The sequence below is a fragment of the Pseudochaenichthys georgianus genome, chromosome 4 (genome assembly GCF_902827115.2).
Source record: "Pseudochaenichthys georgianus chromosome 4, fPseGeo1.2, whole genome shotgun sequence".
Taxonomy (NCBI): Eukaryota; Metazoa; Chordata; class Actinopteri; order Perciformes; family Channichthyidae; genus Pseudochaenichthys; species Pseudochaenichthys georgianus.
In genome coordinates, this window is record NC_047506.1 from 13,632,930 (window position 1) to 13,657,606 (window position 24,677).

Sequence of the window (24,677 nt, forward strand, 5' to 3'; positions counted from 1 at the left end):
TACTGCAGGAAAAGTGATAGGAGGGCTCACTAGTGCTCCTTATGAAGGGTTTAATGCACTCCCATATCTTTGTCCACTGAGAGATTTTTAATTTAAGTCTGTCGACTTCTTACACTTAAGGCAAGGCAAGGCAAATTTATTTATATAGCACATTTCAACACAAGGCAATTCAAAGTGCTTTTCAAAAATGAAAGACATTAAGAGCATTAAGAAACATATTATGAAATTACATTTAAAAACGCTCATTTAAAAGCAATGTTATATTTAAAAACACTCATTTAAAAGCAAAGATACATTAATAAAAGTTACAGTGAAGTGTGAGATACACACATCTGAAATGTTTAGGTCTGACTCACAATCATTGCTAACTTTTTAGCAGAAATAGTTTTCTATCACCTCCCTTTCTTTCCTCTTTGTTGTTTAACTTGTCCTTTAGTTATTTCAAGTGTTTCATGCTAAACGAACCCCCCTTTGGAAAATTATAATCTGACCCCATGGTACCTTTTAGTTTTCGCCGTAACTATTCTTCTTTTTTATTTTCAAATGCACATAGTTAAGTTTACCTTGTCTTTCTAGGACTTGTTTGGTGTCCTCCGCAAACCAGGGTCTTGAAACCAAAACGGCACACATAGGGGACTTTAACCACGAGGGGACTTTAACCCCAATAATGACTTTAACCCCAATACACGTAGGGGACTTTAACCCTAAAAATAATAAGCCTGAATATATCAATTAAAACCAGTGACAAAATGGCATTTAAAAACAGTCATTAAAAAGCCAAGATATTAAAGGTGGGGTAGGTCATTTTAAAGAAACCAGCTCGAGTGTGCTAGAATTTGAAAATACACAGCCGGAAAAAATCTGCCACTTCCTTACAGACCCCCTCCTCCAACACACACGAACACGCACATGACCAATGAGGGCACAAGATAAGTTTGTGCACAGACGGAAGGCTGACAGGCAGGTAGGCCATCCAGTTATTTTAGCTGGGCCGGCTAAAATGATTGGCTAAAAAGTTACACTGCAGTTTAAGATATGAATAGTTCAATTAAAAGCAGCGGTAAAAAGAAAAGTCTTCAGTATGGATTTAAAATTAGTCAGAGTTGCAGCGGACCTGCCTGCAGGTTTCTGGGAGTTTGTTCCAGATATTTGGAGCATAATAACTGAACGCTGCTTCTCCATGTTTAGTTCTGACTCTGGGGACAGAAAGCTGACCAGTCCCAGAAGACCTGAGAGATCTGGATGGTTCATAATTTATCTGTAGGTCAGAAATGTATTTTGGGCCTAAACCATTCAATGCTTTATAAACCAGCAGCAGTATTTTGAAATCAAGTCTTTGACATACAGGAAGCCAGTGTAAAGACTTCAGAATTGGAGTGATGTGATCCACTTTCTTAGTCTTAGTGAGGACTCCAGCAGCGGCGTTCTGAATTAGCTGCAGCTTTCTAATAGATTTTTTAGTGAGACCTGTAAAGACACCATTACAGTAGTCGAGTCTACTGAAGATAAAAGCATGGACAAGTTTTTCCAAATCCTGCTGTGACATTAGTCTTTTAATCCTAGATATATTCTTTAGGTGATAGTAGGCTGATTTAGTAATTGTTTTAATGTGACTGTTGAAACTCAGGTCAGAGTCCATGACTACACCTAGATGTCTGGCTTTATCTGTTGTTTTGAGCATTGCAGACTGCAGCTCAGCGCTAACTTGTATACGTTGTGCCTTGGCTCCAAAAACCATTACCTCAGTTTTATCTTTGTTTAATTGGAGAAAGTTCTGACACATCCAGTCATTGATTTGTTCAATGCACTTACTCAGTGTTTGAATTGGAGCATAGTCTCCTGGTGAAATGGTTATGTAAATGTGTGTGTCATCCCCATAGCTATGGTAACTTATTTGGTTGTTTTTCATTATCTGAGCCAGTGGTAGCATGTAGATGTTAAAGAGAATAGGCCCCAAGATGGAGCCTTGAGGCACCCCACATGTCATATTTGTCAACTCAGATGTGTATTTACCTATAGAAACAACGTTTTTTCTGTCCTTTAAGTAGGATTCAAACCTATTTAGAAACCTTCAAAAACATTGTGTTATCGATAATGTAGTTTCATACGCCGTGTCTTTATGGCACAGCAACAAATTCAGTGCTTAAAATCACACTCCAGACACCTTCCTCTCATACTTCCTTTAATTATTTTCTCCCTTCTTTTTTCAAGTTGGATGTCTTCAGAGTCGCTCCCTCCCCCTCTCAGAGTGAACTCTGTTCTCAGAGCAGAAGTTCTGCTGCACAGTGTTGTTTTACTCTGGCAGACAATTATCTCTGAGACGCCTGGACAGAGAGAGCTGCACTTCACGACAATTTCTCCCAACCTTAAATCAGTCCACACTGCCTATCACAAACTAAGGTGCACAAACACATACACTAAATCACACTGACATACACACATTTCATTCAGCATTTTCTCTGTTTTTATTTATCACATATTTACGCTGTTAAAGCTGTTTGATCTTGCGCTAAAGTTCATCTTGCACACACCGCTTCAATCACTGTCACGAGCCTCAGGAAAAACCTCTCAATCAGCCAAACAACAGATGACAGCATCTATAATAAACCACCCAGTAAGCTCTAAACATATGCATCGCCTTTCTCTCTGTTTACCACCCCTCACGAGTCTTCAAAATATTTTTATTGACAGACCACACCTTGAAGACCTTGGAGATTTTTTAAACGCGGTTGGAAAAGGTCATGACATTCAGAAATGACATTCTCTTTGGGGAAATGGCTTGGATGCCTGGTCGTTAAATAAGGTTAGTTCTATTGGCTCGATTTCCGAGCTGTTGAACGTGCGAGAGAGTGGCCGGTTCTCTGCTTATACTAAAGGGTCTCGTGGAAGTTGGAGGGGTTTCACCACGTGTGATAACTCCCCTGGAGGCCAATAAAGATTGCAGAATGTGCTCTCTCTCACACACACACTATTAGCACTTACAAGCCGAGTGTGTTCCCATTTGGTGGTGGTGGTTTGCGTGTAAGGATGTGTGCATTAGTGGTGGATGGCTGGAGGGATGTTGCTGACAGTTAACGATACACTTCTGCGTGCACACACACAAACACTGTTATGCATCCTGCACAGCTCGCTGCTATCTCAGTTGCCCGCTCCCCTGCTCAGTTCTTCTCATGCAACACAGGAATTGAAATGCAAGTGCTTAAGGGTAAAGCCTTGAAGGCCCCCAAACAGAAACCATTAACCCTTTAGTATTCCCCTGGCCTCGCAGCTGATGAGTTATTCAAGGCTTTTGACAAGGATCCTCCCTCTTTACATCCATTAATGATGAAGTAAGGTCAATGAACACGTTGAAAGATGCCTTTGGCAAAATAATCTCGGGACTCAATACACCAAGGCTCAATGGTCCTCTGAAGTGATAAACGGTCCTTTTTTTTAATCCGAGTCCCCCCTTCCTGCTGAATTACTGTAATGTGTTTGAAACAATCAATGGGCTGAGCTACTCACAAGCCAGAGTCCTGTCACCATTGACACTGTTAATTAGCCCTGAAGAATCCCAGGCGCTTTTGTCTGAGCACATTTAAAAGGACACGAGCGGATTAGACCTTTTTGTTCTGCATTTGTTATTCCTAATGCCATCTAGCATGGGGAGATCTTAGTGATGGTGGGTGGCTCCCAGTAGGCATCCAGCCACAGATCTGCGCACCAACATGAAACAGCTAAAAAAGACTGGAAATGGGCCCATGTGCCTTTCACCAGAACAGCAAGCAATCACAGCACAGATCAGGATCACAGATATTCTTTCTTCCATGGTTGTTCATTTGTGTTGCTTTTATTTGTCTGCCACTGAATTTCAATTTGTCATCGTTTATTGACATTTAAATGATTTATTTGGGTGTGTGATGACTAGCAGCCCCCTTCTTTGTTCCAAATTAGCCGGACAAAAGGGATAGATAAATCGACCTCAAAAAACAATAAAATATGTACTTTATTTATTGTTGTATATCTTATGTATGTTATATATACAAAAGTGCATTTCCCTGATAAAAACACCTTAACTGTGTAACATGTTTCTTCATTGCGATGCATGTGTGCACTGCAGCTTATTTTGAGTATATCCCACGTACACATACTAGTGCTTAAATATTCACTCCAACATCATACTGTATGTACTCCCATATGAGTGGCATTGCTAAAAACTACATTAAGGACATTTTTACAACTTTTTTTACAATTCAATTATATTTTTGTGAGACACTGTTATAGATTTACATAATCATAAGGACTCATAGGCTAAGGGCTGCGTGCCACATACTAGGATGGGAAGGTCGTAAAGAATTGAGAGACTTGCTTGAGAGGATTTGGTCTTTTGATGGGATCAGTTGACAGTATCCATAATATAAAATATCACCAGCTGTGTCCCAGCCATGGGGAATTGACACCTGAGGACTTCTGGGGATGCTGTATGTGAGTCTTCAGATTGATTAATGCTGTACTCAAGGTGAAATATTATTCAATTACCATGTACATGTAGCTGAACACTGTTGGACTGAAGCGAGACATGTTGTCATGAATCATGCACGGAGAGCCTGTGGAAATGAATGATTATTTGTTACCTTACACAATCTGTGGTCAAACTCCTGTACGTTTAGCAAGCCTGTAACAAATATTAGGAAAGCTACTGAGTGTGGTAGTGTTATGTTCAAGGTTCTAGTTTATAGCATCCTTACTAGTATTTTAACAATGCAAATAATTTAAATAAGTATGTGTACTGTAGATGCAATTACTCATGGCTGACTCTTTTTCTCAAACATTATACAGGTACAATACAAGTTAACAAAAATAGAGTTGCTCAATGATCGGGTTCTGGGTCATATTTTCTAATAAAATTGCATCTTTGATTTTTTTTCCCTAGACAGATAGCATTAACCTCCTTTATATGGCTACTCAGTGACACTTTACATTCTGTGAAAATTGCATTTATGCGTATGAATGCAATGTAATTGAACTGACATTTCCCTTACTCACCTTCACTGTCACCAGAGCAATGAGTCACCTTAATGATGAATACAAATGTGATTTCATCGGATCTGTTTGTGGGAGGTGTGTGTGTGTGTGTGTGTGTGTGTGTGTGTGTGTGTGTGTGTGTGTGTGTGTGTGTGTGTGTGTGTGTGTGTGTGTGTGTGTGTGTGTGTGTGTGTGTGTGTGTGTGTGTGTGTGTGTGTGTGTGTGTGTGTGTGTGTGTGTGTGTGTGTGTGTGTGTGTGTGTGTGTGTGTTTTACCAGACGTATTGATATTTGCTGCTCCTGGTACCCGGCTGAGTTGAACTGGGGTCAGTCCACCGGTCCAATTTGTCGGTAAACGCAGTCTTATTCCCCTCAGTGATTCCAGTCGATAATGTTTGACCTCGTGTGAAATACAGGAACACAGAGGCAGAAGTGGTACTCACAGACTTCTGAGTTGCAGTCGCCAAGCGCAGTCCCACATCAAAGGGAAAGAGCATGTGTCACCATCATCAGTTCTGGTATTTATCCATGAAAGTTGCATATCGATAGTGTCAGTGTGGCGGGGAGGATAAGCCCGCAGAGGAAAGGCTAAGTGGATTTTAGAGTTGGGGGAGTGGCAGTTGTATATGGAGGAGCTGATAAGAGTTAAGAGCTTTTTTTAGGATCCGACACATTTCACTGTGAGGTGATGTTGTGTGCCTTTTATTCATACAACCCCAAAATGAAGCTGTTTATTGTCATTGTACAGAGTGCACACCATTCAGCACTTCCAGATAGTGGTCTTAAGCTTGGAGCGCACTCAAACTGTACGTGCGTCACACTTAATTTTCAAATGCACCCATTGTTTTGATTTGGCAGCGTTCTGTGGTGGTGACTTGTTTATCCTTAATCTGTTTTGATTTTCTGAAGCAGTTCAGGTGAGCTTAGACGGACACACCTAATGTAAAAGGGAATTGACCAAGATCGGAAGTTAGTTACCTAACTTTACAAAATGAGGTACCAAGGTACTTCTGAATAACATTTATACCAAAGCTATAGTTCCTACATAGTTACTTTAGAAGAAAATAGATCCATATCAACTATTCATCAATACAATGGTTATCATATGTTAATGCCTTAGTAATACTAATCCAAAATGTCCCATTATAGTAATATGACACTGATAATCTCTCTGCATGAGAACAATTGCCTTATACTCTGAGCAAATTATTTCCAAAATAAGTACCGGTACATCTTCCACCACTATCTAAGTACCGACACTACATTTCTTCATAGTCTATGTTTGTATGTGTGTGTGGAACGGTATAATGAAGGCCAACCCATCCATGATATAAATTCAGTAAGCTAAATCCTTCTTGTTTTATTCCTACTGTCAGCAGGGATTCCACAGAAATGTCAGCCAAAGAGAATCAATGTGACAGACGTCATATTCACTCTTCACTCCTGCCTTAAACACGTCCTACAGATTAACTGCATCTGACATTAGTAACTTAGATTTTAGGCTTTTCAGTGCAGCATATCTCCAGGACAGCAGACAGAAGCTATTAAGAATTAATCAGCAGCATAACAATTAGTTTTTCTAGTTTCAGTGCAAAAATAATTAATTCTCATTCCTGACAGCAATCTCCCACAGCTACATGCATCAAGAGTGTCATTTAAGAAGCATTGGACCATCATTTAGAGTTTAGTTTTCTTATTGTCCATGAAGCTACAGCATACACAAGTGTGCGCTTGTGTGTATGAGGCAGACTGCTATATAAAATGCCCTTCTCTGAAACAGTGGTGCTCACCTCAGGACTCTATAGTTTTTATCTGAACCTCCCGCAGGCAGGCAGGCAGGCAGCAACAAGGTGGGGAGTCGAGTCTGGAGTGCATTCACTGCCTCAGGTTCTGTCTTAGCGTAATAAAGGAATATTTCATGTATCACACAGCCTATGGGCGTACATTATCTAAAGCAGACTTTGAGCTAGCAATAATTAACGTAAACATATGGCGTGTGCCTCCTTGGATTGAGCCTTCCCTCCACACAGCCTCTAGTGTTATGCATCGCCTCAGCTAGAAATAATCCACTGCAAATGCTAATCACTTGGCAATTGATTTGGTCCTTTTTTGGTCCAACAAACTCTGTAAACCACTGAATTGATCTGAGAGAAATCAATTAACAGCTCAGGGTAGGTAAATATGAACAAAAATATGGATCGCTCTGATACAATATGACCATCTGAGCAAATTCTGTCTGCCGCTTGTGTGCTTGTGCAGAGATGCTCAGCGTGAGTACATTCCAGTCAGGTTGGACTAGCCCCAGGTGAACTGTGATAACCAGCCAGTCTGCAGTGATAAAGTTATCTTATATCCATCAAGAAGGAAATGCACTTAACCCCTCAACATTCAGGCCTGCTGTGTTATCAGCACCATAATGGAAATTGATAAAAGAGAGCTGTCTTATCATAATCCTACATACATAACAGTGTGGAATTGCTATTTTAAGATGCTACAGGTGAAGCTGGCGGGGGGGGGGGGGGAGAGGGCAGGAGGAGGGGGATGCCTCCTGGAGATGTTATCGGCCTGTATTGATGGAGCCGCTCATGGAGATGCAAGTAGCGTCGGTTTGTCGTAAGACATTTCTCATAACCACGGCCAGCCTGTAGCTGTCATCACGGGGGCGCAGTAGCTAAGCTGACTCAGCAACATCTTTGGGCCTGCAGCAGGACTTGAACAGAAATAAGACCCTGATAAGCATTACAATGAGAGAGAGATGGGGGGGGCTTTGGGAGTTATTAGAGACACAAATATGAGCGGAAGATTATTATAGAGACAGTGAACGGATGAGAGAGGGAGAAAAAAGAAAAGTAGAGCTTCATGCTGACTCCATTTGTTTGTGTCCCTGTGCATTTTATTAAGCCTCTAACATTAAACAGATTTAGCGGGAGCATCCAAAGTCATGCAGTAATTATGCTTTTTTGAAATGCTGTGATTAAAAAGGTTCGCTCAAAGTATCAATCCACTGTACTGCTTTTTTCTGTTTGTTTATTCCCAGAACGTGCTGATGTGGAATTACCCTCTAAATTTAGAAAAGAGAAAAAATAAACTACAAGGGAAAATTCATGAAACATTTGAAAAATGGAGATTTATCCATCAGGCGTGCATATAAAGTACATCATTTGCAAGCTCAGTGGTTTCCTGCATCAAGCATGTCCTTGAATTGATAGGTGCAATAAACATATGTGTAGGTCACTCTGAATTTTAGATGCCAGACTCATAACTTCACTATTTAATATATATACTTTCTGTTTAAGCTAGAGGAGGAGAGAGACAGTGTTTAACTGAGGAGTGGATCAATAATGAAAAAGAACAGTATCTGTGTGGAGAACGCTGCGGACGCCTTCTCTGTGGGGATATCTTCTTCCGGCTCACACTGTGCTGAGGTGGCTCTCTTATGTGTCCAGATACCCCGCAGAGACGTTGATTAAGTCAAGCCGAGGCCGGAGCCTGCCTGCAATCGAGAGCCCCGAGCGCACTCAGTAAGCTATCAGGTGACCCGTCTCTCTCACTCATTCACTCTCCAGTTAGATACTGATGCTGAGAGGAGCTATTAAAGGGTCCAGCCCCAAAAAGCATTCTGCTGGGTGTTGATAACCGGCAGGTACCTGGAGGAGGAGGAGGAGGAGGAGGAGGAGGAGGAGGAGGAGGAGGAGGAGGAGGAGGAGGAGGAGGAGGAGGAGAGCTGAGGTTATGGCAGCACTGGGAGGCGGAGGAGGGTAAATGATCTCTGAAGGCCATCTTATTAATGGAGGCTTTTCATTACTAGCACTAATGCAAACGATTGGTGGGGCTAATGAGCTTGAAGATCCGTGTGAATGAAGGCTCCATGGAGCTGCAGTGTGTGATGATCGCAGCGGGAGGTGAAGGTGATGAGTTCTGAACATCATATCTGGCCATGATGAACATTTAGCTTGTAAAGAGGAATAGAGAGAGAAAGGGATGAATGAGCTGATGGGTCGGCAACTCAGTATGGCAGGCCGCTACAGGCAAGAGCGTACAAGCCGAGCGTCAGAGGAGAGTATTTCACTGTCAGTGGATTGAAGTGACGTAAAGCGAGGAGAATGTCTCGATCGCCTTCTTTAAAAGTGCTTCACATTCTCGGTGTTTAAGCATTTAAAACACGTCGGAGCACAGCGTGTTCTTTCAAGGTGAGGCATCCCCCTCATCAAATGTCCTGAGCGTTGCATGATATCCCATTTAAACTCTTTACCAAACAGCAGCGCAGTTCCCCTGGGAAAAAACCCCTGCTTTTAGTTTGTACTGTCCTGCCAAAGACACCCTTGGTGGCGGCTGTGAACCTGCATGTAGAGGGATTTATCCCGATTTACAGCATGGTGTGTACAGGATCAGTTCTGGCTCAGGAGTGTCTCATGCGGGCTCTCGCAGGGGAGCAACGGGGGGAGGACCGAAGGCCACCGATAGATGGTCAAGGACACTGAAACCCTCCCCCACCCCCCTGCTCAGAAGAGCCCATCTCTGAAGCCGTGTCCTCGGGGGGATTGGGATGCTGCCTGGCTCGCTGCCGTCTGAGCGCCACTCATGACAGCCTGCTCCGAGGATACCAACTCAAGGGAGGAATTATCCGCTGAACTACAAAAGAATGAATCAAGAGACTTAATCCAACATAAAAACAGGGCAGATTCTGTCTTATTCTCCTTGATGTGTTGTCTTGTGGAATATGTATGAAACTGTACCCAAGATAAGACAAGACTGAGGCTTTCTGAATGGAGCTCAAACCCAGCATGTGTGACGGTTAAAGGGCCGACCAGAAGAAAGGGAAAGCAGCTCATGCTATCACTTCATGAATGATGATGTTCCAGAGAGTTAGTGCAGTGCATCACACTCGAGATGATACTCAAAACAAACCCCGCATTCAGTGTCACTGTTGCATATTTCAGCGTGATTCATTATCTGTGTCAACAGTGACTGAGGTTCAGGGCCTTAGCAGTTGTTGTGCATATGATATGTGGGTGACAAAACTGCTGTCGGTGGAGATTTTGGTGAGAAGGGGGAGGGAAGAGGAGCGAGGGAGAGAGTGGCTCATGCTCCCGGCACACTATTTAAAGCTGATGGCTTCAGTCCAGAATGAGAGGAGAAAACTAGGGATTGTTATTTTTATATGAATCTGGCTTGAGCTAGAGAGACTTACGTTTTTTCATTTCAGTTCGGTTGCGAAACAGTAATCGAAGCGCATCGCTTTCATCTCCACTTATCTCCCCCAGTCCTCTCCCTTTGGAGTGCCGCTTGTCTTCCCAGCATTTGCGCATCTTGACACTGTTGGTTTCTTTATGATATATTGTCTGGTATCCCGCTACTTCATTGTAGCTCGCTGCTGATGTACATGGCAATTAAATGCAAGCCCAAAAGAGGAAGAGCTCATTCCGAGAGACCCCCCCTCCTCTTCCTCTCTCTCCTGTCCGCTGCTGCTGCAGTCTTGCTCTCGCACTCCTTTCAATCACTGTCTCTTTTCCCTGCTCTCTCTTCCTTTGATTCCTCTGTGTTCTCCCCCGTATCTGTCTTTCTAATGTGCTTCCTGTCTGTCTCTGTCCCCTCTCTATTCCCTTCATGTTAATAAGCAGAGTAATGTTGTTGCAGGCAGTTCCTGGTTGGGGAGTTAATTAAAAGGTAAAATTGCAACCCACACAGTCAAAACAATGGAGGTCTCTGCTTTTTTCTCAGTGACAATGGGAGATATTAAACACCCTTAAAATCAAACGCTGTAAGGTAAGGAGGCAGGAAGCCAATAACACAGACTATCGCCCAACCTCACTTCCCCTCCTGAAGTACGGAGGGGTTTATGTTGCGCTCTCTAGACCAGTCAACATTAGTCGTAGCATTGCACCAGTGATTACCTGCCGAGCCCCCTGAACTGCTGCATGAGGAGCAGTTGTGTACAAGTTATTAATGTGATTACTGCAGCATTTACTGAGCCAGAAACTACTAGGAAACTGTAGGAAGGGAATAGTGGCATCTGCCTATTCCCCACCCACAACACACACACGACCCAAATGATTCTGCTAGCGTGGCTAGCACAATGCAGCGCACTCAGGCTCGGGCAACAGTGGGCCGGCTGAGCAGGACATGAGCAGTTGCTATGGTTACCATTTCTCGGCTCGCTCTCACAGCCAAGGAAAACTGTGTCATTATCCTGTACTTTGGATAGGAGAAGAGAGAGAGAGAGGAGGGAAACAAAGGGAGGGAAAGAGAGGGGTAGAAAGGGGAGACAAAGATAGAAAGGCAGAGACAAGGAGTGGCTGTGCATCCAACACACACATCATCAACATTTGCAAACATGTGTGCCGCTCTATTCTCCACTCTTTCCTTTTCCTCCCTCTGTCTGTCCGTCAGCTGAGCTGTAGGTTTTGCTCTAATTGGTAACCAACTTCAGTGCCGGCGAGTAATGCTTGAAAATATCAGGTAAAAGCAGTGCTGTGTCAGGTGGTAATGGGATGTGTGTGTGTGTCTGTGGAAATGGACTCCAACAAGCTTTTATGTTGGTAAAAAAAGGATCAATCATTGTATTTATTTTGACACACCAACAGCCGTATGCCACTCTAATGACATCCAGCTCTGGTTCTTATTGAATTAATACTTTAAAAAAAGCACAGTGGCAGAACAACTCTTATCCGCTACTTACCTGAGAAATGCACTGAGATATGGACGTTATACTGTATGTCCATGACAGCTTCTGTGAGTGTACAGTACAAGTACATTGGATCTTTTTGTTATTGGCTGTGCACGGTTTGTTTGTGCAACGTGAGGTCCACTTCAGAGGAGTTACATTGTGAACTAATTACATGGCTGTGTAAATAGAGGCACCCTGCTGATATGGGCTGTGCACCACATGATTTCCCCTGGTAGAGCAGAGCCTATTTGCAAAGCCTTAGTGTGTGTGTGTGTGTGTGTGTGTGTGTGTGTGTGTGTGTGTGTGTGTGTGTGTGTGTGTGTGTGTGTGTGTGTGTGTGTGTGTGTGTGTGTGTGTGTGTGTGTGTGTGTGTGTGTGTGTGTGTGTGTGTGTGTGTGTGTGTGTGTGTGTGTGTGTGTGTGTGTGTGTGTGTGTGTGTGTGTGTGTGTGTGTGTGTGTGTGTGTGTGTGTGTGTGGAGGGACAGCATGATTTGTGTAACCTGGGAGCTGTGCTTTATTGAGCTACAGACTAAAAGAGTGTGTCTGTTGTTGAGGAGGCAGAGCAGCCCCTCCAAATGAAAGGATGCCCTCTCCCTCCCGGTCCTCCTGACGCAGCTCTCCGGAGAGGCCTGGTCATATTACTGTGGCTGTCTGCTGGTCACAGAAACACAAGCAGCACAACACAAAGCCTTTGATAGGAATGTGAAAAAGAAGACCTTGTGCTGGCCTCATTTATTCTCCTCTCTCCGATGATGGCTTTTTTTACACTAATGTGAAAGAGGAGAAGTGTTTTGACACCCAACTAGAAAAATATGAAATGGAAGACAAGTGTTTTGGAATATATTAGTAGCGGTAGTTAGTTGGGTTTTTTCATTCTGTGCTGCCTAATACTTTAACGCTTCCACAGAGAGAGGGATAGTGCTTCCTGCTCCATTTCATTTGTGTTGCTGTTAAATTATGAATTTTAGATTAAAGGATCTGCAACCCACACAGGTGTTTTCAATTATTCAGGCTCATTAGACCTTGAGTCAGGTTAAATATATGGACCAATAGGAATAATTACAGGGTCAGTTGGCCGGCCATTACAGTACATGTGCAGCATAGTGGAGGAACTGTCTATCAAGCCTAGATTTGACACATCCTCATAAGATAAAACACCTGTATTATTGGTGTGTATGTGCTTAAAGATTTTACTTTTGAACTTGTGTAGACCCTAAAATGGTGTCTAGTTTGGGCCCCTTGTCACAATTCCCTTTCAACGCTGCATCTATTTAATAATGGCCCAAAAAACATATTTTGAAAATATATGTTAGAGCTGTTAGCTGTCGCACCAGGGAGTAATTTTGCCTCTGAACCTCTCACCAGATGTCATTTCAATAACTGTTGGTTGGTCAAAAATGTTAAACTATTATTACACAATTGGCTAAGAATATTTTTTTTAAGTATGTGTGGCTGATTTTAGATTAGGAAAAAGCGTGGCAACCAGTTTTTCCCCACATATTTTAATACATATTTAAACGAGAAACAAATCTTACTTCACCATGAAAACATTTCTCCTTAAGAATAATGATAAAAAGGAACTTTTACATAAGCAAATATCCAGACTTTCATTTTACAGTAGCAGCAGTCTTATAAAAGTATAAATGACACCTTTAAACGGAGAAACCAACTCTAAACAGCTAAAGTGGCGCAGTAATTGCAGGTTTAACCGTCCCATTTGGAAGCACCATGCGAGGCCCGCAGGTTTTCAAGTGTTGAAAGTGCAATCACAACTAATCAGAGCTTCTCTTGTTTTCGCCCACAGCGCCCAACACTGCGCCCTATGGGAGCACAGGAAGTGCAAACGTCCCGCTGGCCTGCTGGTGCCTGGTGCTGGCGCTCGCCTCCTTCATCAGCGTGTACTAGCAGGTGCCAGTCCGGACACAATGACTGTCGAGAGCATTTATGAGTCCTTTTTGACATTTCTGAAGGCTGGAATCCAATCTGGTACAGTTTGTTGAAAAGCCGTGATTGGGGGAAATAATCAGCGTTAATTGTGTGGGGATATTTACCTTTTTTTTCTATGCTTTTTGGTGAAATTTCTGTCATGTAAATACGATGATGTTTTTTTTATTATTATAATTATTATTATTTCCTCTCTTCTTTCACCTCACCTTCTGAATCAGTGCTCCCCAACCCCCACCCCCCACCTCCAATCATCTCAAAAAGGCCCCCAAACTTCCCAAAATGAGTTACTTTGATGCTCTGGGAGGCGATGGCGCAAAAACATTTTCATCCGTTTTTGTACATGGCTAGAAAAGAAGCAATTGTGCCAAGTCTCTCAGTACACAGAATTACCATACCAATGTTGTATTGAATGTATTATGGGTTGTTGAACAAAGGAAAGACATTTAGATTCCTCACAATACAAATTCAGATTATGGAGTGTGCTTAAAAAATACAAAAAAACTGAAAAAAGAAATTCAAAAGAACAAAAAGACAGGGCTTTTTTAGGACCTGTATTGTCATGATTACTCTCTAGATGGATGAACAGTGTTGAAGGTGTGCTTTGTTGTATTCTGAAATTGGTCCTTCAGTTATATGCCTGCCTCACAGATTTGATCAGGCAACCGTCAAAGTAGGAAAGTATACTGTATCGTATCTTTATATTTGAATATAGTGTAGGCTTTTGTTTTAAAGTGGGACCAGCTTTTCTCATTTCGACCAAGAACATTAACACAGTTCATGAATTTGTACAGTAAGAAGGGAGGAACATCGCGGCCCTATGTTTACATTTTTCTTGAAGATATCAATACGGCAGTATGAACTCAACACGTTTTCTTTCAGAGAGTCCACAAACATGAATGTCACAACAAACTGTTGCAGTTGAGAATAAAAAGCAGAGCCCAAGATCAACTGTTGAACGCTTCTCTCTTAGAGACTGGGCTCTTTGAAACAGGCCACCTCCAGTGGGCGTCTGAGCACAGCATTAGGCTATGAATTATTATTATAACCTATTGATCATCGTCTGGCTGAAATCCTGCAGCTGCCCACTGAAAGTCGCTGGAGGATTTTGCCTTCAACTTTTGGCAAGATATCTAAATAATGGACTCCGGGAACGCAGCATTCTGTATTCCTGTGTTTTATTCCTCTGTTTTTCTTTACAGATAAATCAATACTTTAATGTATCACAGTCTCTTACAGATAATATATGTAGAGCATTGCACCAGTTAACAAATAAAGGACATTCAGAGAGCCAGAAGTAATGCTACTTGAGATTTCTAAAAACGTACAATAATAAAACTTGCTTTGCCTCCAGTCCTTTTAATGTTAACGACGAGCAACAAAACACTAAATAAATCTTGCAAACATGCCCTAAGGTGCAATGTGCTCCTTTAGATGAGAGTCCATTTTATTTAAGCAGCCGATCAGCGCCACTGGGCCGGTGAATGTCCAGCATTAAAAATAAATAAACCATGAGGTTGTTTAATGACGAAAATGTGGCTTTTTTTTCACTGAAATCAAACATATCAAAGCTAGAAACAGTTTTATTTTCGACTCTCATGGCATAATCATCCTCCAGTATCTTCACTTCATGGTGTAAACAGATACTGTACTGTAATGCCTTAATAGAACCATCCACATTAAATGAACCTCCTTTAGAAGGACACTTCCAGAAACTCTCAATAAGATAAAGCTCATTAGTTTGAAACATAACTACTTATTGAATGTTCATGAACCAGAAGCTGATCTTATCTTTATGAACAGGCATTATATTTAGTCAATACTACATTTCTCGACTCATGGCTCTTGCAGGTATTTTCAAAACAAGCCAGTTGCATATTATAAAAATCAGTATTTGTCGTACAGGTTGAAATGTTTGGATTTGGGCTGTGTTATATTCTGCCCCACGATCGAGGGACTAGACAAATACTACTTCACGCAGTATTTTCACATGAACTTGTAACTGCAAACCTATAGAGAAATAGCCATCGCAGTTAAAAGACTTAAAGCACAAACACTGTTATTACCTTTACGTTTCGTGGTGATTTGTTTAAGAGTCTGCTAAACATTTGATTTTATTGTTTGTTAATGAAATTGTTATCAGCTTGTTTTACAAATTATAAAAATACTGCACCATATGATCTTGTTTAAATGTTAAGATATGAAAATGGGTCAGAAGTATATTTATTCTCTTCCTTTATGAAAACAATGTATAAAATAGTACATTTGAAACTTGTAAAACTGGATATGTGACATTTATTTGAAACGAGGCACAGTATGGCATAGTTTCTAATGTTGTCGGGTTCATTTAGATGCCATAGCTGTTGTGGATTTTATGTCAGACAAGTACATTAAAAAGAAAACGTTTGCAATCAAATTACCTACTTTTTGCCACAGAGAGGGTGTGAACCAATATAACAGTATTATAGAACAGAATCAATGTGTGTATATTTGGAGAAAATAGGATACCTTTTGATCTTTAGAGCCAGTGTGTAGTCATAGTTTTCACACACTCGCGTGTTTACCGATGTGCAGAGAGTATGGTTGTGCTGCATGTCAAAGTTAACCTGTGTTTTTGAGGTGGCCATTTTACAAATATTCATACTTTTTATTAATGGAAACAGTTTTTTTCCAAAACCGCTGGTTCTTAAACCTGGTCGAAAAATACAAACCTCGTACAGACCAGCCGGCTATGTTTGTTTGTGATTTATTTGAATCAACCTTTGCAGATTAACTGAAAAACACTGCTGTTCAGAGTCGTGATGATTATTGTGGCACATTGGTGACAGTCTGGAGTGTTGCTCGTCTAAGCAAACCATGCTAGTATTCATACATATGAAATGTACTGGATGTTAATTCTTTTTTCAATAATGGTATTAACAATCCCTTTTATTGATTCACTATAATTTGCAATAAAAGTCTTCATGTTACATTATAAACCCACATCTCGGGTTGTCATTATCACTGGGACAGGGTTTGAGCCAGAGAGCACCATTAAGAGAAAGTCCTCCTTAAAATGTAAACTATCTCCTCACTATGTTCTCCTCACACAGATATCTCCTCTTAAATCAGGGGCAGGGTCACCGTTGTTATTAGGCATCTCATGTTTAGACTTTATAAGCTGTTTCAACACTTTTCAAGTGGGTTAGGTCAATCACAACTTGGCTTTTACTAGAGAGGAAAACATGACTGTAATAATTAGCAAGAATGGTCCTTTTGGTGTTAAAACCAGCTACGTAATGAATATGTGGCTCAAAGGATAATCTTTGAGGGGTGGACTACATATCCAGACTGGTATGTTGTAGATAGACAGGAGTGGAGCACTGACCAACATCTAAAGCTAGCCGATATTATTTTAATAATACTCACAATCCCTCAGTTCTATTATTCACACATTAGTATTTGGATCACCTAAATCAAGATCTCTGAACATTTAGGATTGACTAGCTGCTTCTTCCAACTATTTCGATGGCACATGAAGTATCTGCAGCTTTTTTGTCAGAAGACTTTTGTCACTTTTACCAGAAATTGACCACTACTAGTCCCACCCAGATATAATTCCTTTTTTAAATAATGATAAGAATAATTTAAACTAACTTTAGGTGCTACAGTTATGCAGCTGCATATTATCGCCCGATATCAGTAACAGTACATTGGTCTGGTTTTGGAGACACAGATGAATTGTGAAGGTCTTTTAAGTTGACTTCGAGATAAATACAGATTTGCCGAGGGTACAGTTAAACCCTAATGAAACTGACACTGCTGGGACTGTGCAGTGTTAGCGAGGCATGAGGGAATATATCAGTTTGTTTGTACAGCGTAGCCTGAATTACTGAGTCATCTTAATTTTGCCGTATCATGCATTTGATCCCCTGCCCTCGAACGCTGCTTAAATCCTCCTGAGCCCAGATGGCGGGAAACCACAGCACATAGGATTAAACACCGTTAGCAAAGCGCCATCATTGACTGGAGTGTGCGGCTCAGAGTGTGTGATCTGGAGATGTTTATGAACGTAAATCACTGCGCATTCATCGTGCATCAGCGGCCAATTATGCCTCTTTTTTTCCACAACAGCACAAGGCTTCTCAGTATCCTCTGATCTGAATGCACTCTTAATAATCCACGGTTGTGTGACCTACCTCATACAAATTCCAGTTTAAAAAAGTCCTGTTGTTGTACGAGCTGAAAACAGCCTCCCCCCCCCCTCTTGCAGAGATCACTGCCTCACCTCCGTCCCCAGCTGACACCAGGGGGGGATCCCTTCATTTTTAAATTTAAGATAAGAGGATTTTAAATATTCATGCCAGTGCGTATTATTACGTCCCCCACATTTTAATTGTCCATTTAAAAATCTCCTCTCACCCGGTCGCTTCAGAATCATATTGTTCTGTTTGCATTTTAACAACGTTGGATTTATGATACAACAGCTGAGTCTTAAAGGGGGACAACTATTGTACTGAATGTGCCTTTAAAATATGTTATCAGTCATAACAAACCCTAATAGAAAGCTCTAATGCTCCACACTCTTTAAGCTGGTTGCTCATATTACATTGGCTGTTACATGTAACATAAACTGAGCATTCAATGTGTCAACATAGAAGCAAACTTCAGCACTAATTAAGTTTAACAGTTATTCTAACACATGTAACCCCAAAGTAGTATAGAAAACAAATGAATTAAACACAGTTAAATATGATAATTAAAATAATTAGGACTGATGCATACTTTAAGTTCAGTCATGTGTATTTAACAAAAACAGATCCACTCAGATTATCTTTCTCCTGCTTATTATCAGGTCATTACAGTTTGTTTTCCCTTCTTTATTATGGGAAGGGCATGCTTATTAATCTTTTGTGTAACTGACATACTGTACCTGACATGATCTAAAAATATTCCTGCTGCTGTAAAAAATATCACAGCTTGAGTTTAAAGAAACCTCAATAATGATTGTGCAGGTGATGTACGTGAGAAACTTGTGAGAAACACAATGACAAAATCACTGTTTTGTTTTGTCTGCTGCTGCAACAGGGGCGCATTTACTGTGCGATTAAATACAAAGTGGCATTTACAGTCTTCAAATACAGACATGAATAAATACAGACAACGAGTCATTTTATATTACAACTAATGCAAATGATCAGAGTGTATTTAAGTCCATAATGCTCGATGTGACCACTTAATGCTGGGTGTTTGCAGTTTTATTTTGCAAATATAAGTAAAAGTGCATTATTGTGCAGTAAAACTAAGGCATAGCTAATGGGGATGACTAGTGTTTGGCTCTTCACAAAGGCGTCAGTGGCTAGTATGAGCGCTGAGGAGGTGTTGAAAAGGGATTCCTCCTGACCCGCGGTTAATGAAACCCTTCCTGTGTCTTTGTCAGTTTAAACTGGGAGATTGTGTCACACGACACCCTGGAGCCGCCACCGTGCTCCTGCAGTCGCCACCGCTCGTCCCTGAGCAGCAGACTGAGATGTCACAATCAAAAACAACTCTGTTTCTTGAGTGCTCATATTCAGTTTGGAAGATATGATTGTTGCACAGCAGGAAATGCTTTCTTCCCTGACAAGCACAGGCAGAAAGAGTGAACATTATTTAAATTCTTCCTCGATCACCTGTCTCTGGGCAAGTTGGATTTATTCTGAAAGAAAACATTTTTCAATTGGTACAAAAAGAGAGTAATTTCTGACTGGTGTGACTTCCTTTGAAATCCCCCTGATCGTGTGGCAGCTGCCAATGAGGATTTGCATCAAGTATTTGTCAACCTGTCCCTCATTATTTCCACTGAAGTGGAAAATAAGTTGCCAGCCAATGAAGCAGAGCCTGAGATACTGCCGGGGTTTTAAAGCAAGCTATCTCAGGCAGGTCTCTCCCTCCATGACGCAGAGGACTGAATCACACGCAGCCAAGTGTTTTCACGTAAAGATCCGGGGTAATTGTCAGTGTTGGTGAAGGATTGAATGGGTTTGCCATAGAGAGAATGCCATTATTTGACTGATGGTAAATGTAATCTTGTTTCATTTGTTTTCATGCCCCGAAAAGCCGATTACACATGGTTTTATATACACAGTTCATCAAATGTGTCTCCTGTGCAGTGTTTGTTTAAATGGAGTGACCTCTGGCAGGGTTCAAGGTATCAAGGTGCAGCAATTCTTCTGGTTTCTTTCTGTAAATTGGATACCATATATGCCATTCTTTTTAGTTTTTTACAAAAACTGGGAATGAATATCACCAGAACAATCTTTCTACATGGACTTTTTTTTAATTTTTTTTATTTGCTTGTTTAATTTCAATGTTCAAATCATGCTGATAAACCATTTGAAGAGAAGTCTGGAAATGTTTACTTAAATGTGTCTGAAGGTCCTTTAGCCACCAGGGATATAGTTGTACATTTATAGGCTCTAGATCACTGGAATGATATATATGGCTTTAAGTGGAATTGATATATCTATATATAATATATATAAATATATATTGATATTTGTCCAGAAATTAAAAAAATCATGTACTTTAATTACTTTGAAGCTTACATTGTGTATAGCACGTATGCAAGTCCATTTTCATCATGTTTGATGTAATTTTGTAGCAGTGGTTTGATACTAATAAATGGCAGTTGATGATGGATTGTGATTGTGTTTGTGTTGAACTGAAGCGACCTTCACATCCACGATGCTTTCAGTGTTCAAGAGGAAAGGGTTGGACTGAACATACTCACTGGAGCCGCCGTGGAATAGAATAATTTATTCATAACAACATGTTACAGACAAAAAATATCCAAGTCTTCCATTAAATGAACAGAAACTCTGAGATGAGAGGTTCCTGTGTAGAAACAACCTTTGGTTCACTCTTTTTAATGGGATTTTATCATTTCTTAAATGCTTTTATGATTGTTTATTATTTGTATCCTATATATATATATACCCAAGTCCCTGACATTTAAAAAACAGTAAAACAAATATTATTGCACTACGTCTTTCATTTGCAGCTGAAAAAAATCCTTACTATAAATTATTGTTTAGTCAATTGCTTTAAACAAATAATGTTTACATGGTGTAAGGTCATACTCAACTATTGTTCTTATAGGTACTTGTACTTTACTTGAGTAAGATTTTATATGCTGGACTTTTACTTATAACTGAGTATTTTTACACTGGACTATTTATTTTAAGTAAAGGTACTTATGCACGTGGAATATGACGTCATACCACCATGATGTCACTGATTTTATCCATGAAAACAAACTGTCCTTTCCCTCAACTCAAGTTAATGTCATAGTGATGCCCAACTATAACCAAGTTTTCCCAAACAATCCTGAACTAGGATGGAGCATTCAGGTGTCAACAATGTGCCAATCAAACCAGAAAACTTGCATATGTGTCGTTTTTTTAATGAAGTTGAATTGTTGGAAAGTCAGCCTCAATATTCTAGTTTATTGGCCATCCTGGAGCCGCCGCTCCACCCTGACAGTCCCTCTCAAAGCCACAGAGCAGCAAAGTGATGACAAATGGTTAAATCCAGCGGCTGAATTATTGACTGGAACAGAAATGTGAGGACTGAATTCCTCCGGGACAAGCTGACAGTGGCAGAGCTGGGGGGGTGGCTGGGAGTGGCCACGGCCACCCCCAGCTGAATCCTGGCCACCCTATTGGCCACCCCAAACACCCTCACCACGGGGGCCCAAACTATTTTAGAACATTAAGAAAAAAATGTTTAGTAACCTCTCATCATTCATCAATAGTTAACATTAATAGGACGTTATATTGATAATGTACTCACTAAACTTACAATTCATTTAACTTATTTTCTTCCAAAAGTGAATTATCCAAGCCTCTGTACACCCCCTTCTATTTACATGTAATGTAAAAAAAAAAAAAGCCGATCGCCCCGCCTACAATGCGTTGCTACCCCAGGTCCTAAACTGTAATGGCAATGCGCCACGGCCTCGGACGGCCAGCGAGGCAGCCCGAGGCCTGAGCGAGGACGCTTAGGGATGCTTAAATGGGGCTACCCCGCTGCAGTGGAAATGTGCCTTAGATATACTGAATATTATTTGATCTATTCCACCACTGAATCCCAAATAATGTAGAGGTGTGTTGTAGGTGCCTTAAATAACCCCTTATTTCTAGTGAGATGTATTTTTATGTTCATATAATAGTGATTTAAATGCCACCCCAAAATGATCACTCGTTCCATCCTGGCTCCGCCACTGCAAGCTGAAGCCCCCCCCCCCCCACATTTATTTCTCGGCAGCCCTGAGTTGAGTGTTACAGGGCACTGATGAACTCCGCAACACACTTTAAGTGGTCCAATAATTAAAGCCCACTGAGATTGTCAAGATAACGCAGCGCACAACAATAGACTTCAGGAGTTCAAGAGACCAAGACAACAGGTCTGGGCTCATTGCTTAATCGCAGAGTTCCTGCAATCGGCAAAGCCTGAAACGTTTTTTCTTTTTAATGAAAAAACGTTTCCACCCCCCCCCCCTCTCACCTGAGAAGACGGTCGAGGCGAGTGCAGACTTTGGGGCTCTGGAGAGAATATGCTAATGTGAGGAGATGGAGTTTGTGATCCAGAACTACTCTGCTCTGAGATGGGACAATAAGTGCCGGCAGCTGAAGTCGGGAAGAAAGAATTTGCAAGTATTTGTGAAATAAAAGTGAGAATAATGAGACCTGTGTCTCAGGCGGATCCGGCTCTAACATGGCAATTAGGACCACTGTGACAAGCTGGACGGCCATTTGGACGCTACGCCTTCAGACTTTGATGAAGCATAGGAACAAAACTTTGTTTGAACGCTTTTATTTAAAATATCTCTGGTGACTTAATTCAAGTACTTTAAAGAGCCTGTCGCCTAGAGATTATGGGTGTATAATACTAATTCGCAACAGCAAATACGTTCGATAAGTGTAATGCGGCCCGGATAGGTTTTTATCACATAATGAGGAAACATTGCTACTGTAATTAACTAAATGTTAATAACCTCAATTCAAACTCTTCTCCTGTGTGGTTCCTCTGTCACTGAACTCACCTCGGTCTGCAGAACCACCAACCACTCTCTGTCAAAAATACAATATTTTATCACCGCAGTGACAGTGCCGTACACATTCATCAAAGGCCCCGCACCATTGAGCTGGAGAGGCTGAGACCACCGTGTCTATTGTTATTATTCATAATGATCAAAGTAGTAGGACGGTCTTCATGCTGAGCTCAAAACCAGATTAAACACTGATGTGCTGCTGATACTATGAGATGAACCAGGTGCTGTTCCTTCTGGAAACAATGAAGATATTTTAGGATGTTTTTTGGGGGTGAAATTAATTAGTGCTCTGATTTCAAAACCAACCAACAACAATCCAACAGGAAGCCCAGACAAACAAGTACTGTCTGTATCTATATCTATATATATATATAATATGCATATAATGGAACAAAATTAAGGTTGGCCTTTTTGTCCATAAATAGACTCCAATCATCACATAGTTTGTTAAGGAAAGACATCTGTCCCAGTAAACAATCCCAGATTAATATACTGTGTTTGACCAGCAAATCCACTGGTTTGTCCTTGTGCGTGTGCGCGTGTGCGTGCGTGCGTGCGTGCGTGCGTGTGTGTGTGTGTGTGTGTGTGTGTTTGTGTTGTTGATAGATGTGTTTCTATGGAGCCGCTGCCGCTATCTTCAAAAGAGGATACACCTCAGTTCACAGGATGAGTTTCTTTAACATGCATGTCTTGAATCCCAACCCTGCTCCTTGTGTCCTCCTAGACTCGTGTTTAAAGACGTCTTATACCTTTCAAAACATTTTGAACAAAATAAAATGGCTGCATTATAAATTTGTATGTCCATTATTTGTCCACCACAGCCAATCTGACGCCATGCACTCACAAACCCTACAATAAAGACGCAATCAGTACACATATTTGCAGTTTCTTCAAGATGATGTAAAATTAAAATGCCAGGAGTCAGGGTGCCTTACATAACCATAAAAGTAAGCCTGGTGGGGTTGTGCCTGCAGTCGCCTTCCTGAGATGAAAAACAAATGAACACACTTGGAGTCTGAGCTGATTCCCTCCCGTTCTGCGTCTCCATCTGTCACTCCCAGCGACTTATTCTGAGCGAGAGCGCCTTCCTGCATGACCTCCATCACAGCGTGCAAGATGAACGAGGTGGGTCTGCTCTCTGTCCTCTGTCTTCTCTGTGCCAAGGCAGCAGGGGTACCGAAGCATCGAGAACACCTGCAAACTGAGAGTAATGAGGCGGGGGGGCGCGCGGCCGCCCATCCTCCCCACACTAATCAATCCAGCATAGCCATTAAGGAACCAGGGAGAACTGCAGCTAGTTAGAGAAAGTTGCAGCTTCATTTCTTCATGGTCCTTTGTCTTCTTTCTGAAAGTGGTCATCTGTATGGGATGGTCATTAGTTTTATCCTTTTGTATCACACATCCCACTGACCACATCTGTGGCTTATAGATTTCATGTTGATGGGAATTGAGTTTGTGCCATCATTTCTGCTTATAACCGCACATTTAAACATCCAATTTCTTCAGAAGCATAAAACAGAAATCCTCCTGATGCTCGTGTTTCAGAACCTGAATGATTTCCTTATACAACTGTCCAGCATTTATCAAGAGTCTAAGGCAAGTCAATGTATGACTTTAGGCTAAATACATGCATCTAACGGAACTGAACCATTGACATGTACAGTATTTATATGAAAATCCAAATGCATTTAATGTTCATGTTTAATGCAGATGCAGGGCTTACACGCTTCCTGAGAGATTATTTTTTTCCCGAACACCCTCAAGCAGTGGTTGTCATCGAAAGCAGTATGCAAAAATATGTTTTATTTTAGCTTGAAACGTCAATTTTCTCTGTATTAAACCTCTTCAATCTGCTTCTTTGCTTTTTCATTCACCCCCTGCCAGCCTCCGAGACAGAAGCCAGAGATGCAGTGGAAAAGGCACGCTGTCACACGGTGCATATCCCAAAACAAATAATCATGCCACCGTGTCATTACCCAACCTCCACTCT

General features: G+C 41.3%; 1 protein-coding gene across 2 annotated transcripts in view; it reads left to right on the forward strand.

Annotated features, from left to right (window-relative positions):
- negr1 (neuronal growth regulator 1) overlaps positions 1-16,592 on the forward strand; it is a 178,935-nt gene extending 162,343 nt beyond the window's left edge. For both annotated transcript variants that reach the window (XM_034080995.2, XM_034080996.2), the window contains one exon: positions 13,475-16,592. In XM_034080995.2, the coding sequence (XP_033936886.1) occupies positions 13,475-13,575 (101 nt within the window). In that variant the 3' untranslated portion in view covers positions 13,576-16,592. The remainder of the gene's footprint in view (positions 1-13,474) is intronic.
- Positions 16,593-24,677: the final 8,085 nt, after the last annotated feature.